The 12,858-nt window shown below is 36.6% G+C and overlaps 1 protein-coding gene across 2 annotated transcripts in view; it reads right to left on the reverse strand.

The window, feature by feature from the left end:
• The window catches only part of DROSHA (drosha ribonuclease III), a 70,742-nt gene that overhangs the window by 20,190 nt on the left and 37,694 nt on the right, over positions 1-12,858 (reverse strand). For both annotated transcript variants that reach the window (XM_017809363.1, XM_017809364.1), the window contains 6 exons: positions 11,874-11,981; positions 9,351-9,489; positions 8,613-8,673; positions 6,651-6,710; positions 4,623-4,722; positions 1,915-2,017 (listed from right to left, as the gene is read on the reverse strand). In XM_017809363.1, coding sequence (XP_017664852.1) covers positions 1,915-2,017; positions 4,623-4,722; positions 6,651-6,710; positions 8,613-8,673; positions 9,351-9,489; positions 11,874-11,981 — 571 coding nt within the window. The remainder of the gene's footprint in view (positions 1-1,914; positions 2,018-4,622; positions 4,723-6,650; positions 6,711-8,612; positions 8,674-9,350; positions 9,490-11,873; positions 11,982-12,858) is intronic.

The raw sequence follows: 12,858 nt of genomic DNA on the forward strand, positions 1-12,858 counted from the left end.
ATTTATTTATTTTAAACTTCACATACAGCCCTCACTAGCCCCCTCCACATGCCTGTCAGTAACAAGCTCTGCAAAACTTGTGCTATCATGTTATATTTCTGGGTGTACTCCATACACTCTGTATCTCCACAAGCACTTCATAAATTCAGTATCAACATTTTGTCCTTCGATATGCTTTTACAGTAGGGTTTCTAAAAATCTCCAGCTTGTTCTTGTAAGCATATCTGCATAAAAGGAAATGGAATACACAGTTATCTCAAGAACACAGAGAAAAGGAGTCCATGTTCCCACACACAGGAAGACTGCCTTGCTGTCTTTCCCTCCCTCTTTCCTTTTAATTCCTCACTAGGTCAACTACTTTCTTTGGACTCTTTGGAGAACAGTTTGGGGTTTACAAGACTATCTTGCAGAGGTATATTATGAGAGCACAGAATTTCAAACATGTCCTAGGTAGCCTGCTTATACTTCTCATTTTTATTTTTGTCACAGGGAATAAGCACCAGACTTTGTAAAAGAGTCTCAAGTAGGAGCTTCAGACCCACATAGACTTTTATAAACCCTTAACAAGCTCCCAGATTTTAGCTATGGCCCTAGCAAAATCTTATTGCTCAATTACCTTTCCGAATAACTTTGTATTAGAGGTTAAACAGCAAGCCTGCTCTCTCAGCACATCTCAATGCTTGCCAAATAATTCTCATCACTATATTCTAGACAAGCTGAAGCCTATGAACAAAGACTCAGATACATATCTAGTGTTCCTCTTCTGTTTGTTTTTTATTTTTAAATTAAAGATCAAAGCATTCATGGAAAGCAAAATAGAGTTAAAAAGAAAACTCTTATTTCTTGATAAGAGGAAACACAATCTGGCCCAAGGCAGAATGCACAGAACTGTTGACATCTAAGCCAACTATGATCTATTTTTCAAAGCAGGACAAAATGCTTTAGGAGCTTGTGTAGTACATAAAGACCTGGATCAGGGCTAAACCATGTCCATAGCTAATATCCTGTACAGTACATTTGGATGAATATGAAGTCAAACCAGTGAGATTTAGCTTGCTTTGTGTACTCAAACAAGTTCATAAAAATATGCTATTTAAAACAGAGCTTGTGTAGACGTAGCCAATGAGACTTCTGCCTTACTGCCTGTTTATTCGGTAACTGTGGTCAGGTCCTGATTTCTTCTCCAGCATAAATCTATGGACTAGTGCACCCAGTCACTAATCAGCATCTTAGTGTCCAACCGCAAATTTGACACAACTGTCCTTCACCCTCAGTTAGAGGGTTTTGGTAGCTTTATTACACCAGCTATGGCATGCTGCCGTGTTTTTTATTTGTAAGAAAAATGCAAAGACTAAAAAATATTTACTTAGCAAATGTCACATTTAATTCATGGAAGGCTAGCAGGGCACAGAGGCTAGCAAGTCACAGAGGCTGGTGACTTGATTGGGAGTGCCTTCTGCATTCAGAAAGCAAGCTACAGTTTAAAATTCAGGGCTCAGGTTGCAGATCTGTTCAAATACTTTTGGAAGCAGTGAACCTGCCTTTCTTCTGCCAGGCCACGGTGACTGAACCGCTCCCCTCAGACCAGGGGCAGGTGGCAGGCCATGGTGGGCATGAGACGTGAAGTTCGGCAGTGGCAGACTCAAGTGCTGCGCCACAACAGTATGAAACAGCTCCAACTTCAGTGTGTGGGAGGCAGGATAAGGAAGGTGAGATTTTCATTGTAATACTACACACTCATGTTTTAATGCGGCATACATGCAGGAGATGGGAAGAGACAAAGAAGATGCAAGAAGCTTTACCACTGCCTACTCATACTAGCACTACTCAACAGACTCACGTCTCCTCCATCACAGTCAACATGGCACATAGACACACATAAAACATAACTGTCTGCACACACAAACACTTTACCTATTAGGGCTTCAAAGCAGTTGGCCATGGCATGACGGAGATCTGATTCCCTGCAGAGGTCTGGACCATGAGCATAAAGCATAAATCGTTCTAGTTCCAGCTTCTGCAGAATACGAGAAAATAGTTAAAATCACTAAACCTCAATTACACTGTTATCATGCAGCAACTAAGTTTGAACTGTGGGGGAACTGTGAACCTTTTCTCCATAGTTTCAGCTCAAACACAGGCTCAAATTAGAAAACTTCCTATTATTTTATTAAAGGCAAGCAACTACAGTGTGATACCATGGAAAAACTACGAATTATCAAATCAGATTGTCAAAGGAAGCAAGATCAAAACATGTTATTGGTAAGTTTTAGGAATGAATTCAAGAGAAGGGCTGAGAGTGTGACAGAAAAACAGCCTGATAGTGGCTGGATGGTGTAATATGCTGTGCTTCTTGCTGGTAGTTTGCCCTTGTATGATTAGCCTTAAGAAATGCCAAAGGTACATTCAAAAGGAGAGGAGCTAACACTGAGGAAAAATATTTTGCCAACAAGAGCAGTGAGGAATAGGAAATCTGGTAGACACAATCCATTGAACATATGGCTTTTTCCTCTAAGACTGTCAACAGGTGGTAGTAACAAAAGCCTCTGGGCACTGCAAGCAGAAGGCTGATATTATAATGCACAGTGCCACCTAGCTTCCTTCTTCCCTTCAAATGTGCATCATTAATATTCATCTGTTGCCTGAACTACAGTTCTGCTCGCCAGTCAGAGTCCCAAGTAGGAAGTCAGATATCTTCTATAATATATGATAATTCTGCTATAGAAATGTGAGCAAGAGCTACTAGATTCTCTTTCTATATTCATCTTTTTGACACAAAACCATTATTGGGAGTTTTACAGAGATTTGCACATCTTGCAAAGTTTGTATGAGAATAGGTTCTTCCCAACTGGGTGTAAGTTTCTACTGATTAATTTCTCATTAACTTTCAACTTCATCCTCATGGATTATATTTAAGAGGTAAAGTTGGAGACTAAGTTGTTTGAGGTGCATTGTGTAGATGTGTTTCAGTTGGAAAAAAGTTTTCCACTATTCACTGCTCCAGAACACAGTGAATTACCCCTTACAATGTTCCATCACACTTTATAATGCATGGTAAGCGTTCCGTAGAGTCAACATAAGAGTAGAGTAATAATTGTCTTATATAAAATTTAAACTTCTTATATCATTTGTTCATGTTGACAGGTATTGTTTGTGTGTTAGTGCATCGCCCCTACCTCCAATGTCTTACACATTTTCAGATCTTGCATACAGCCTTTTTTGCATATGTTTTCGCTTCTCATTTTTTGACCACAATACATTTCAGATTCTTTTTAAAATTTCTGCTACAATGTCCCTTAAAAGCTACAGAAACTGTTTGATCCTCAATTAAAACAGCATTCCACAAGCTCAAGAAAATTGAGAAGCTGAGAATTATATTAAGTAAACTGAATGCAACATAACACTGCAGCGGATGAAACCAGGAACATCATATAAGACACATGAAACTTGGCATATGCAGATATCTGATATTTACAGTTGTATCTAATATAATTACAATTTTTAAAATGTTGCAATAAAAATTTTCAAAAATTGTCCATGTACAGTGGTAAAGGCTGTGAACAGACCTTAAGAATATATGATGCAGGTTTAAAAATAGTATAATGAATTCAAATGTCAGGCACCTCAATACCACATTTGTAAACAAAACTATGATTTGAAATGATTCAATGCTTACCTAAATCAGTAAAGAAAGCTTTGGAGAAAAATGACTGTGTTCACTCCCTAGCCTATGCCTCTCCTGAGAGCTGAGCAAAAAGATGACGTTAGAAATCATGCTTTTTTTTGGCAAAATCTCAAGATCAGATATGCTTGTTTAAGTTACTGTGTGATTACAGACAGGGAAGATTAAAAGAGCAACTTGAAAACTATCAGTAGTACAAAGTGGATGTGTGTGTGCATGTGTAGCTTAACCAATCGCACCAGTAAGTCTGCTTAAAAAAAAAAGCTAACAAAATCAAGAATGAATAAGGGAATACCTATCTATGAATAGAGACTTTCTAGATGATAGTACCACACCTCAGTATCATATAGAAATATAAGAAGTTCTGTCATTCACAGAATTAAATGAAATAAAATTCTGAGGCATCTCAACTTTTCCCATGAGATAACAGAACTCTTCTCCAAAAGCATTTCTAACATATTTCGTTTTGACAGTTCACAGTGAATCTGAAAATGACTGCATAGGTTACAGAGCAGATATAGTGATTTTTTCCCCCATTTTCTCTACCACCTGCTGCCATGTTCTCCCTACATATTCCATCAGAAAGTCCTTTTATAAACATCGAGTTTGTTTCTTTTCCTTCACAAAATTTCTACTATCAGCTTCATTACCTATGCAAATTAAAGGTAAATATAGACATACCTTCAACATAAGCTAGAAACTTACCCTTCTGCCTGCAAAAATTCCTATTCCCAAAAACATGCTTTGGAGAAAACACTAAATCCTACTTTATCTTTAAAATCTACTTTCAAACTGAAAAGAGTTCCTGTATTCCAAATCTTGTACTCAAAACACAGTAAAGAAACTGATGTTCAAAGCAGACAGATCCCTCAAGAAGCAATCCACACACCAATAGTATTCTAAGCACGGGTGTCAAGTACAGAGACACATAAAACTGTACCTTAGCCAGCATGGCCAGGTGTTGGTTCTGTACGATGGCAGTGCGGTAGGTAGCTAATCCTCCTTCCTCCAGAGTGGGAAACAGGTAGTATAAGTGGACACTGGTAAAACAAAAACCAAATCAGATGCTGTCAGCATTTGATTAAAGATGAACCACATATACCTCTAGACAACTGTGACCTTCCCTCAGACCCTAGTTGATAAAATGGGTCCCTTCCCAAGGTGGAAATTCACCCTGAAGTAAGGTGAAGAAACAATGCCCAATGCTATCTGATGGGTTAGCACTGCCAGGAGGGGGGGAAGAGTGCTGTGTCTCTACTGGGCAGCACATAATGTCTAAATCCCTGCCATGACCTCCAGTTCCCTCATCTGAGGTTTCTATCAGCAGCGGTGGGTTCAGCAAGGTTGACACCTAGAGGATGCTGAGGAGTAAAGCACAAAGGAACCCTCAGACTTGAGAAACTCCACACTGCAGGGTCAGTGCTTTCAGTGCTGCTGCTAATTCAGGCCAGACCAACAGCATAAGTTTCTTAGAGTACTTTTAAGAGATGTTAATGGAGACAAAGAACAGAACTCAACAACTCGTATTTATCAAATGTATGAAGTCATTAATGCCACAGAGGAAAAAAGAGTAAAAATCACAGGTTTTCAGAAACTTTTAATGGTATTTCTCATCATGCAAGTAAGATAATTCATAGAACTGAAACAAAACAAGTAATTCAGCAATCCAATCAAGATCTGAATAATGAATCAATGATTTTGAACACCTTCATATTCCATGTTGAAAAAAAGTTAACACATAGAGGGCTTTCAACATCCCACAATTAAAGCAGTGTATGGCACTAATTATTACAATATTTTATTAACTTGGTACACAGGGAGGAAAATGCAGACGGATGAAGATTATTTAAGACAAAAACTGCTATAAAACTTAGAGACAACCTAATCAAGCATCATAATTCACAACAGCAGACACCTAAAGCCAAAAGAGGTAGAAAAAAAAAATCTGACTTAAATAGGTGCTTACATGTTCTACTGAACTGAAATGGAGCTCGTTTTTTTTCTGAATAGAGACTAAAGTTAGCTCAGAAAGTGAACTGATGGTTGATGAACAATGACAATGAAAAATGCAAGACATTTTAATCAGCAAGTCTTCCATTTTATCAACCTGTACTGTTGTAAGAGGGAAAAGGCCATGAGTTTTAAGGGCAGTGGAGACCTTTACAGGCTAATAGTTTTTAATATCACGTAGCTAATGGCTAGTAGAGGCTAGCAGAGAATAGAGACAACAAAGGCAGTGTTGTAGTTCAAATAACAACCTGGCTTAAAGAGCAGTTCACTAGTAAACAAGACTACTCTCCTATTAAAAACAGTAGAACAAAGCATCTGAAAATGGATTATAATCTTTATTTAGTGCAACCTACACGCCTGCCTCTGCTACTCAGGTAAGATAGACCAATGGAGATAACAGGTAATATCCCTGTATTATTAACTGATTTCAGAATACTCAGACCAGAACTGAAGCATCCTCTGATGAGCCTGGCTTTTTTTCATTACTTCTAAATAAATGACATTTGCGCTCAACTATTTTATTTACATACAGATTTTATGGAAGCTACAGACCTAATAACTAGAAATAAAAGAACACATTCAATATTACCAATAAATGTTTCTCCCTTGCAACTAGAGAAAAAGGATCTATGGAAACAAAATGGCATGCTAAGAAAAATATCTCTTTTTCAAAAAGGGTACAAAGTTCAACTTGTCTGTTGCTGACTAATCTCTAACCCAAATCAACTTGAAATCGCACTCCATGAAACATAAAGCCTAGCTTTTAATTTTGTAATCTTTCTTGTTTTATCATCAGCACTGAAGGAATTTTCAACAGTTGTGTGCAGATGTGCAAGTCTAAATACCAGGCAGGACTGCAAACATACACAGTCATAAAGTGGACACTGAAAAGCTTAATAAACCCAACAGTATGATAATACTATACAAAGGTGAGAACTGCTGAGAATCCCCCATTTACCTTGTTAAGAACTCCACCACAGCATCTCCCAGAAATTCTAAACGCTCATTGTGGTTAATCCTGAAAAAGACATTTTATGCTTTACTATCAGCTAGTAACACATGCTGGTTATTTTCACAATACAATTAAATTAGAAAAAATCAGAGTTGATTGCTAATTATCCATGACAGTCATTCTGGCAGCCTCTCCCACCCTCTCCGGGTTACTGTCCTTTCCAAAAACAACTATATGAATCGTGAAACTCAGAACTGACATCACCGTCTTTGAAATTTCCTTATGTTCCATTCTGAGCTATTGTCAGAGCTTCACAAATGGAGAAAGAAACAGTACCACTGACTGGCCCTGAGGTCGGGTTTCTTTGTCCATCAGAGGGCACCAGGGGATTGAAACAAACACCCTGTCCTCAACCTTGTGGATGCAACTAGGCAGCTGTACCTAATTAACATCAACACCTGCAGGGTGGGATGACTGCAACAGATTGTTGGTGTGGCAGAGCTGTGAGGCAGTAAGTACTTTCAGTTTTCATAGCACCTTTAAATGCTTTGTTTCCTGTAAGCTCAAAAGAAAAAATGGCTGTGCAAGAAGATGCATCCATTAAAAGCTAGTAGAATCTTTTATTTCCTGTGTTCTCTTCTATCATTGCTCCTGATTTGCTTTTGTCTTGCATAAAGTTTCATTTCCTCCAAGCTCTTTGCCTGCTTATATAACAAAGAACTAACAGGACACAACAGCTGAAAAAGAATGCCAGTCTGTCTTCGAATATATACAAATTTCTGATCTATACATCAAAGCACATAAGCAGCACTGTTTTTGACTTGATGTGTGATTGTAACAGAATCAAGGCCATTGCCATAGGAATGTATTTATTTACTTTTTTTAATCCAGAAGATCCTTCTCAAGTGTTTGGCAGCTTTTATTGTAATTTGCACTCCCCCAACAATTTTACAGTTAGTGTAATTTCTGAAATAGCAGGCTTTTGTTATGGGCTGAAAGAATTCAAGTACCTCTGCTAGGTAAAACAATGTATGAGCAAATCTACAATTCCTCCATGTAGCAACATAGCAGAAAACACAGGTCACTCAGAAGTGGGACTTTATATTTGTGTGTTATTTCACAAGAATTAATGCAATTTAGCCTTATCTCATGTTATGTTAAAAGGGCTGAAATAAGCTTGAAAAGAAAAGGGCATGGTCTAGCATGGGGGAACAGCATTTGGGGAACAATGCAACTACTATTTATGCAAAATTCAACTTCTCTTATTTCAGCGATTTCTCTAAAATTATGACTCTTAAAAGGCACAGCACTAGTTAACTAAAATACACTCAGCCATCTGGTTCATGCATTTAGGAGATTTCACATGCAACTGCTTCTTACGTTAGCCCTGTGGGTTTGGTTTATTCAGCTTTATCTTAATATGGTGCCTGTGGCTATAAACAACATCTTAAATATTATTAATTTGCACAGAATTCTTAGTGGTCATTTAAGGATTATTGCATTACAACATTAATGATTTTTGCATCTGTCAAAATTAGACCAGTAAATCAGTGAAGCCCATGTTCAGCATCACGCTCGTGTTAACAAGGTTCCAGGCCAGGAAGGTACTACTCTGAGAAAACATGATGGAGAATCCAATTTATAGCAATGATAACAACAACAAATCTTATTTTTTATTCTGCAGAAAGCACCAAGGTAGCCTTTTAGTCCTCCTCATTTCAGGGATCAACAAAAATGATAACATTATCTGTTAAAACCTTCCTCAGGAGTTTTCTGCAGGCATGACCAAACATTTAGTATGTCACTGCTAATGGAGGTTCAGCACATCTTCATAATATAAAAGTCAATTGAAAATTACTTTTCATTTCTACTATTTGCCAAAGCTGTCGCTGACAGTAAGTTGGTTGTTTCTATTAAATATCTCTCTCTGCAACAGCTTTCCTACCTGCAAACAACTATTTTCATTACCTGGAAGGAGCTGGATCATCCTGTCCCAAACGGGACATAATATTTATCAGGGTGTTTATCCCTAGAAATATAAACAATGCACTATTAAATAAACAGCCACTAATTCAATTTGAATACACATACAAAATAATTACTCAAAATGTTATTTTGTAATTGCTGTACAAAAGATTATTCTGTTATTCACAGGGTTTATTACAGCAAATATAATCCTTATAGATGCTTTCTGCCTAAGTGACCACAGTCCCATTACAACACTATTGTATTTTTGCATTTAGAGAGCCAGATAAAAATACCACCTTTGCATGAAAAAGACATTCCAAATATTAGATAAACAATAAACAATTTACTTCATTACAACTGAATATACTTCTAAGGGGTAAGGAATATTCTGCAGCAGACAGACCACATGTTCACACTAATAAGACATTTTTACAAAATATACTCCAGTTTGCTCACCATGTTGACCAACAAATTAGGCAAACAACACTTGCCAAAAATCAAAGAAAATACATCGTCCCATTTATTATCCTTGCTTTTTCTCAGCTCTTTATCTGCTGAATTATTTGCAAAATCCAGTCTTTTAGAAAGATCTCACTGATGTCTGTGTATAACCATTGAAATCCTTCACTGAAGGGATCTCTCAAAAGAACAATGGCCAACAAAATGATAATGGACAAAGGGTGTTCATACTGATTAAGTGTGAAGTAAATGAAAAATGTTAGTGGTGTAACAGCATACCTTTTTTTCTCATGTGTATATGGTGAACTTTTCTATCTCCATACTTTGGCTGTCGAATCCCACAGTTGGATAAGGAATTTCTGGCATGATCTGGATTCATTCCAAAATTTAAGTGATGGCTTGGATGAGTCATGGCAAGCTATAGTGTAACATATACAGGAAAAAAAAAAGTCTTAGATGTATTTTTGCAAATTGAAGAAAAACATTATCTAAGAATGACAGCCACTAATTGTTATTTTTCAGTTTGAAGAAAGGTTACAGAGTGATGTAGTCAATCAGTACCTTGGTTCCAGCAATTTAAATGTAGGATGTACTATTTCAGATCTCAGAAAGAAGCAACATTTCTACCCAATCATCACTTTAACTAATTAACTTTCAACATTTTTTTCCTTTAAAGAAAAATTAGTTGAGAAGAGAAAAAGCATGAACTGTCAATTTGCCCTAAGACTTTTGCTTACCAGCTTTGCTGACCTGATTTCAATATATTTGCTTATTTAAACATATATTCTTTCTAACATTGAAGTATAAATATTCATATCAAAAATACAAGCAATTAAAAGAGCTTCTCAACCATCCACATTTGCATTATTTAAGTATCTATAATGCTTTCCTAGTTCAAAAAAATCAAACAACAAGTATATTACTTCTGGCACAGTTATTCACAGAACTCTTTCCCTCATGACTAACAGGGCTCACTATTCAGTTGGAAGTAAAGAGCAATGGCAGCATTCTGTTTTACATTTGTACCACCTGGCATTATCGAAAGCTTACTCTGCTGCTGACACCACCACTACAAAAATGGCAGCAGTAAACTGAACTTCAGCTTGCTCTCAGAACTCCATCCTGCAAACTCACACCTCTTCTCCTTCTTTACACATACACAGCTCAAAATGTTCTTCATGTACAAAAGTATGTGAACACAAAACTTGTATATAAAAAAGAGATACACTGGCAAATTCAAGCTGTAGAAAGTTACTTCCGACATACTTGCAGGACTGGTGCTGCAGACTATGAGCAAAGACATTCAGTAATTCATTCAAGCGTTCTCTGTTGTTTTCTAAACATAAGACTTAGAGAGTAAAATTAGATTTAATCAACAATAAGAACTTCCTCCAAGTCCTTTTAAATTCCTTATTAATATTAGTAAGTTTGCCGTAATTGCACATTCTCAAATTCTGTTCCATCTGAACTGGATGGCACATTACAGCTTCTCTGAATAGATAAATTACTGTAATCTCTTTCCTGTCTGTACTTTAAAAAGAATATACTATGATAAAGCAGGTAAAAATCAATGCAAAATTATACAACTAACATCGCCTATGCTTAAGTAGGTTACTGATGCTATATATATATATATATATATATTTCTTAAAGTTCTTTCTCTTCTGGAAAATGTTTGTGGTTTTCAATATATCTGTGCAGGGATCAAGTATTAAAAAGCACATTTGTTATAACCAAACATGACTAATGCTTATACACTTGATTTTTATGTTTTCATCTCTTTTCAATTGGAATTTGCTTTTTGGTTTGTGTGTTTGCTTTCAACATTTTGAACATTTCCATCACTGCATTTTTATCTTTCACATTAAAACAAAGGCAGCCTGGCAACAACCAAACCCTAGAAGATGCTCAATGTTTGATGTAACTTTCAGTAGGAAAGGTCTGGAAAACAACTTCAAGAAAACAGAAGAGCTACAAGAAAAAATATCTCTGTAAACCTCTGCTTAAATATACACAGAAACTGCCATGTTTGAACTTGGTTCAGTCAGTGCAGAGAGATGATGCTTATTTCAGGAGAAATCCCAAAGAGAAGTCCCCATTTGTCTTCACGAACTTCAGAAAAAGTCTAAGAGGAAAGGAGCAACCATGACAAGCATCAGTCTGAGAGGTGATCGATTTCAAATATGCACTAACATAAAAGACTGGTTATGTGACACGGATGCATTTAAAACAAATAAGAAACTCTTCTCTCCGGTTCCTACTCCTGCTTGTTAATGCAAAAATTTCATCATGTACTTGCAGAAATCAAGTGCTGAACAGAAATTCACAAATTTCTATTCACTAGCTATGAATGAAAAACAAAAAGGCAACACTTTAATTATTCTTTCTTGCAAGAACAGACTATAAAAAGAAGTAGCAGGGCATACAGGGCATACACACTCATCTGCAGAATAACACTGTATTTTCCATCAATATCTAAAAAAATAGATGGAAATAATGCATACTTGACAGTCTTTTCAGTAAGCATCTTTTTGTCTTTCTACACATTACAAGCAAGTCCAGAATTACCACAGTAGCAAAGGTAGGTGTATATCTACATGCCCAACAGACATTTCTATCTAGAAGTCTCTTGGGAAAACTGAAACTTTTGAAAGATCTGCAGTGGAAATAATCAGGCACATGCAAGCTGTGGCAATGCAGCACATTTCTCAAGTTTGTACAGCAGGTAGGGTTAACGATAAACTCAGGAATATTATAAAGACAAACCATCAAGCAGTTGGTTGGTTTTTTTTAATATCTTACCTGCAGCAAACACCTATCTCGAAAAGTGTAGCCTATCAATTTGTCCAAATGCATCAGACACTGATGGTAGCGGACATGGTGAGTGAGGACAGGAAGCATCATTGCATGCTAAAAAACAGTTGGAATAAGGAAAAACATTGAAGTTCAGTGTACAGGGTACTCAGTTGACTAAGTTATAAAGACAAACACTTTCCATTTGTCACAACACTGAGTTTTAGTGTTTTGTTTTCAATGAGGAAAAAAAAATAATTATGGTTTCCCATCCTTTATTATCAGAGCACTTACGTAATTGTACTGGTTCATCTGCACAGCTTTAACCACTTCTTAACCCCTTTTAAACAACTTTAATCAGCTTTCACCAAACAACATTTGGCTACTCACAGCCACTCCATTTTCAAGCACAGTTATTAGTACTTTGCTTCATTTCCTTTTGAGGAAGAATTAAGGGATTTTTCAAATGCTGTAGTCTGGCATTTTTTGGCCCTAAGTGCTAAAGAAATATCAGAAAGGCTGCTGGTTGATCATCTAGGAAACAGACAATATTTTTCTGTTGGGGAAAACATCAATAAAATTGAAAAAAACCCAACAACTCTACCTTGTAACAACAGGAGTCTCCCTCTTTAAGTATTTAAAAGCAGAAATTCTATGCTAATATTGACTTTGGATGCATCTGGGTTGAAATAAGCAAGTAGTACAGTTTATCGGTACAGTAGTACAGCAAGTACTACATCAACATCACAAATCTTCCATAAGAATGAAAAGAGATAGAGGAGAAATGCAGGATTTAAAGACTTTTGTGCATGTGACTTTTTGTGACACTTTAATTTCTTCTAATCATTCCTATTAGTGACATGACATGAATATATTCAAAAGAATGGTGTGTTTTAAGGGCATCAAAATACGATGGCTATCACAATTAATTTCAGAAAAAGGATGGTGTATGATTACAGGAAATGAGTATATAGCATGGAGAGAACCAAGAAAA

Source organism: Lepidothrix coronata, unplaced genomic scaffold (assembly GCF_001604755.1).
Source record: "Lepidothrix coronata isolate B3197 unplaced genomic scaffold, Lepidothrix_coronata-1.0 Scaffold26, whole genome shotgun sequence".
Classification (NCBI taxonomy): Eukaryota; Metazoa; Chordata; class Aves; order Passeriformes; family Pipridae; genus Lepidothrix; species Lepidothrix coronata.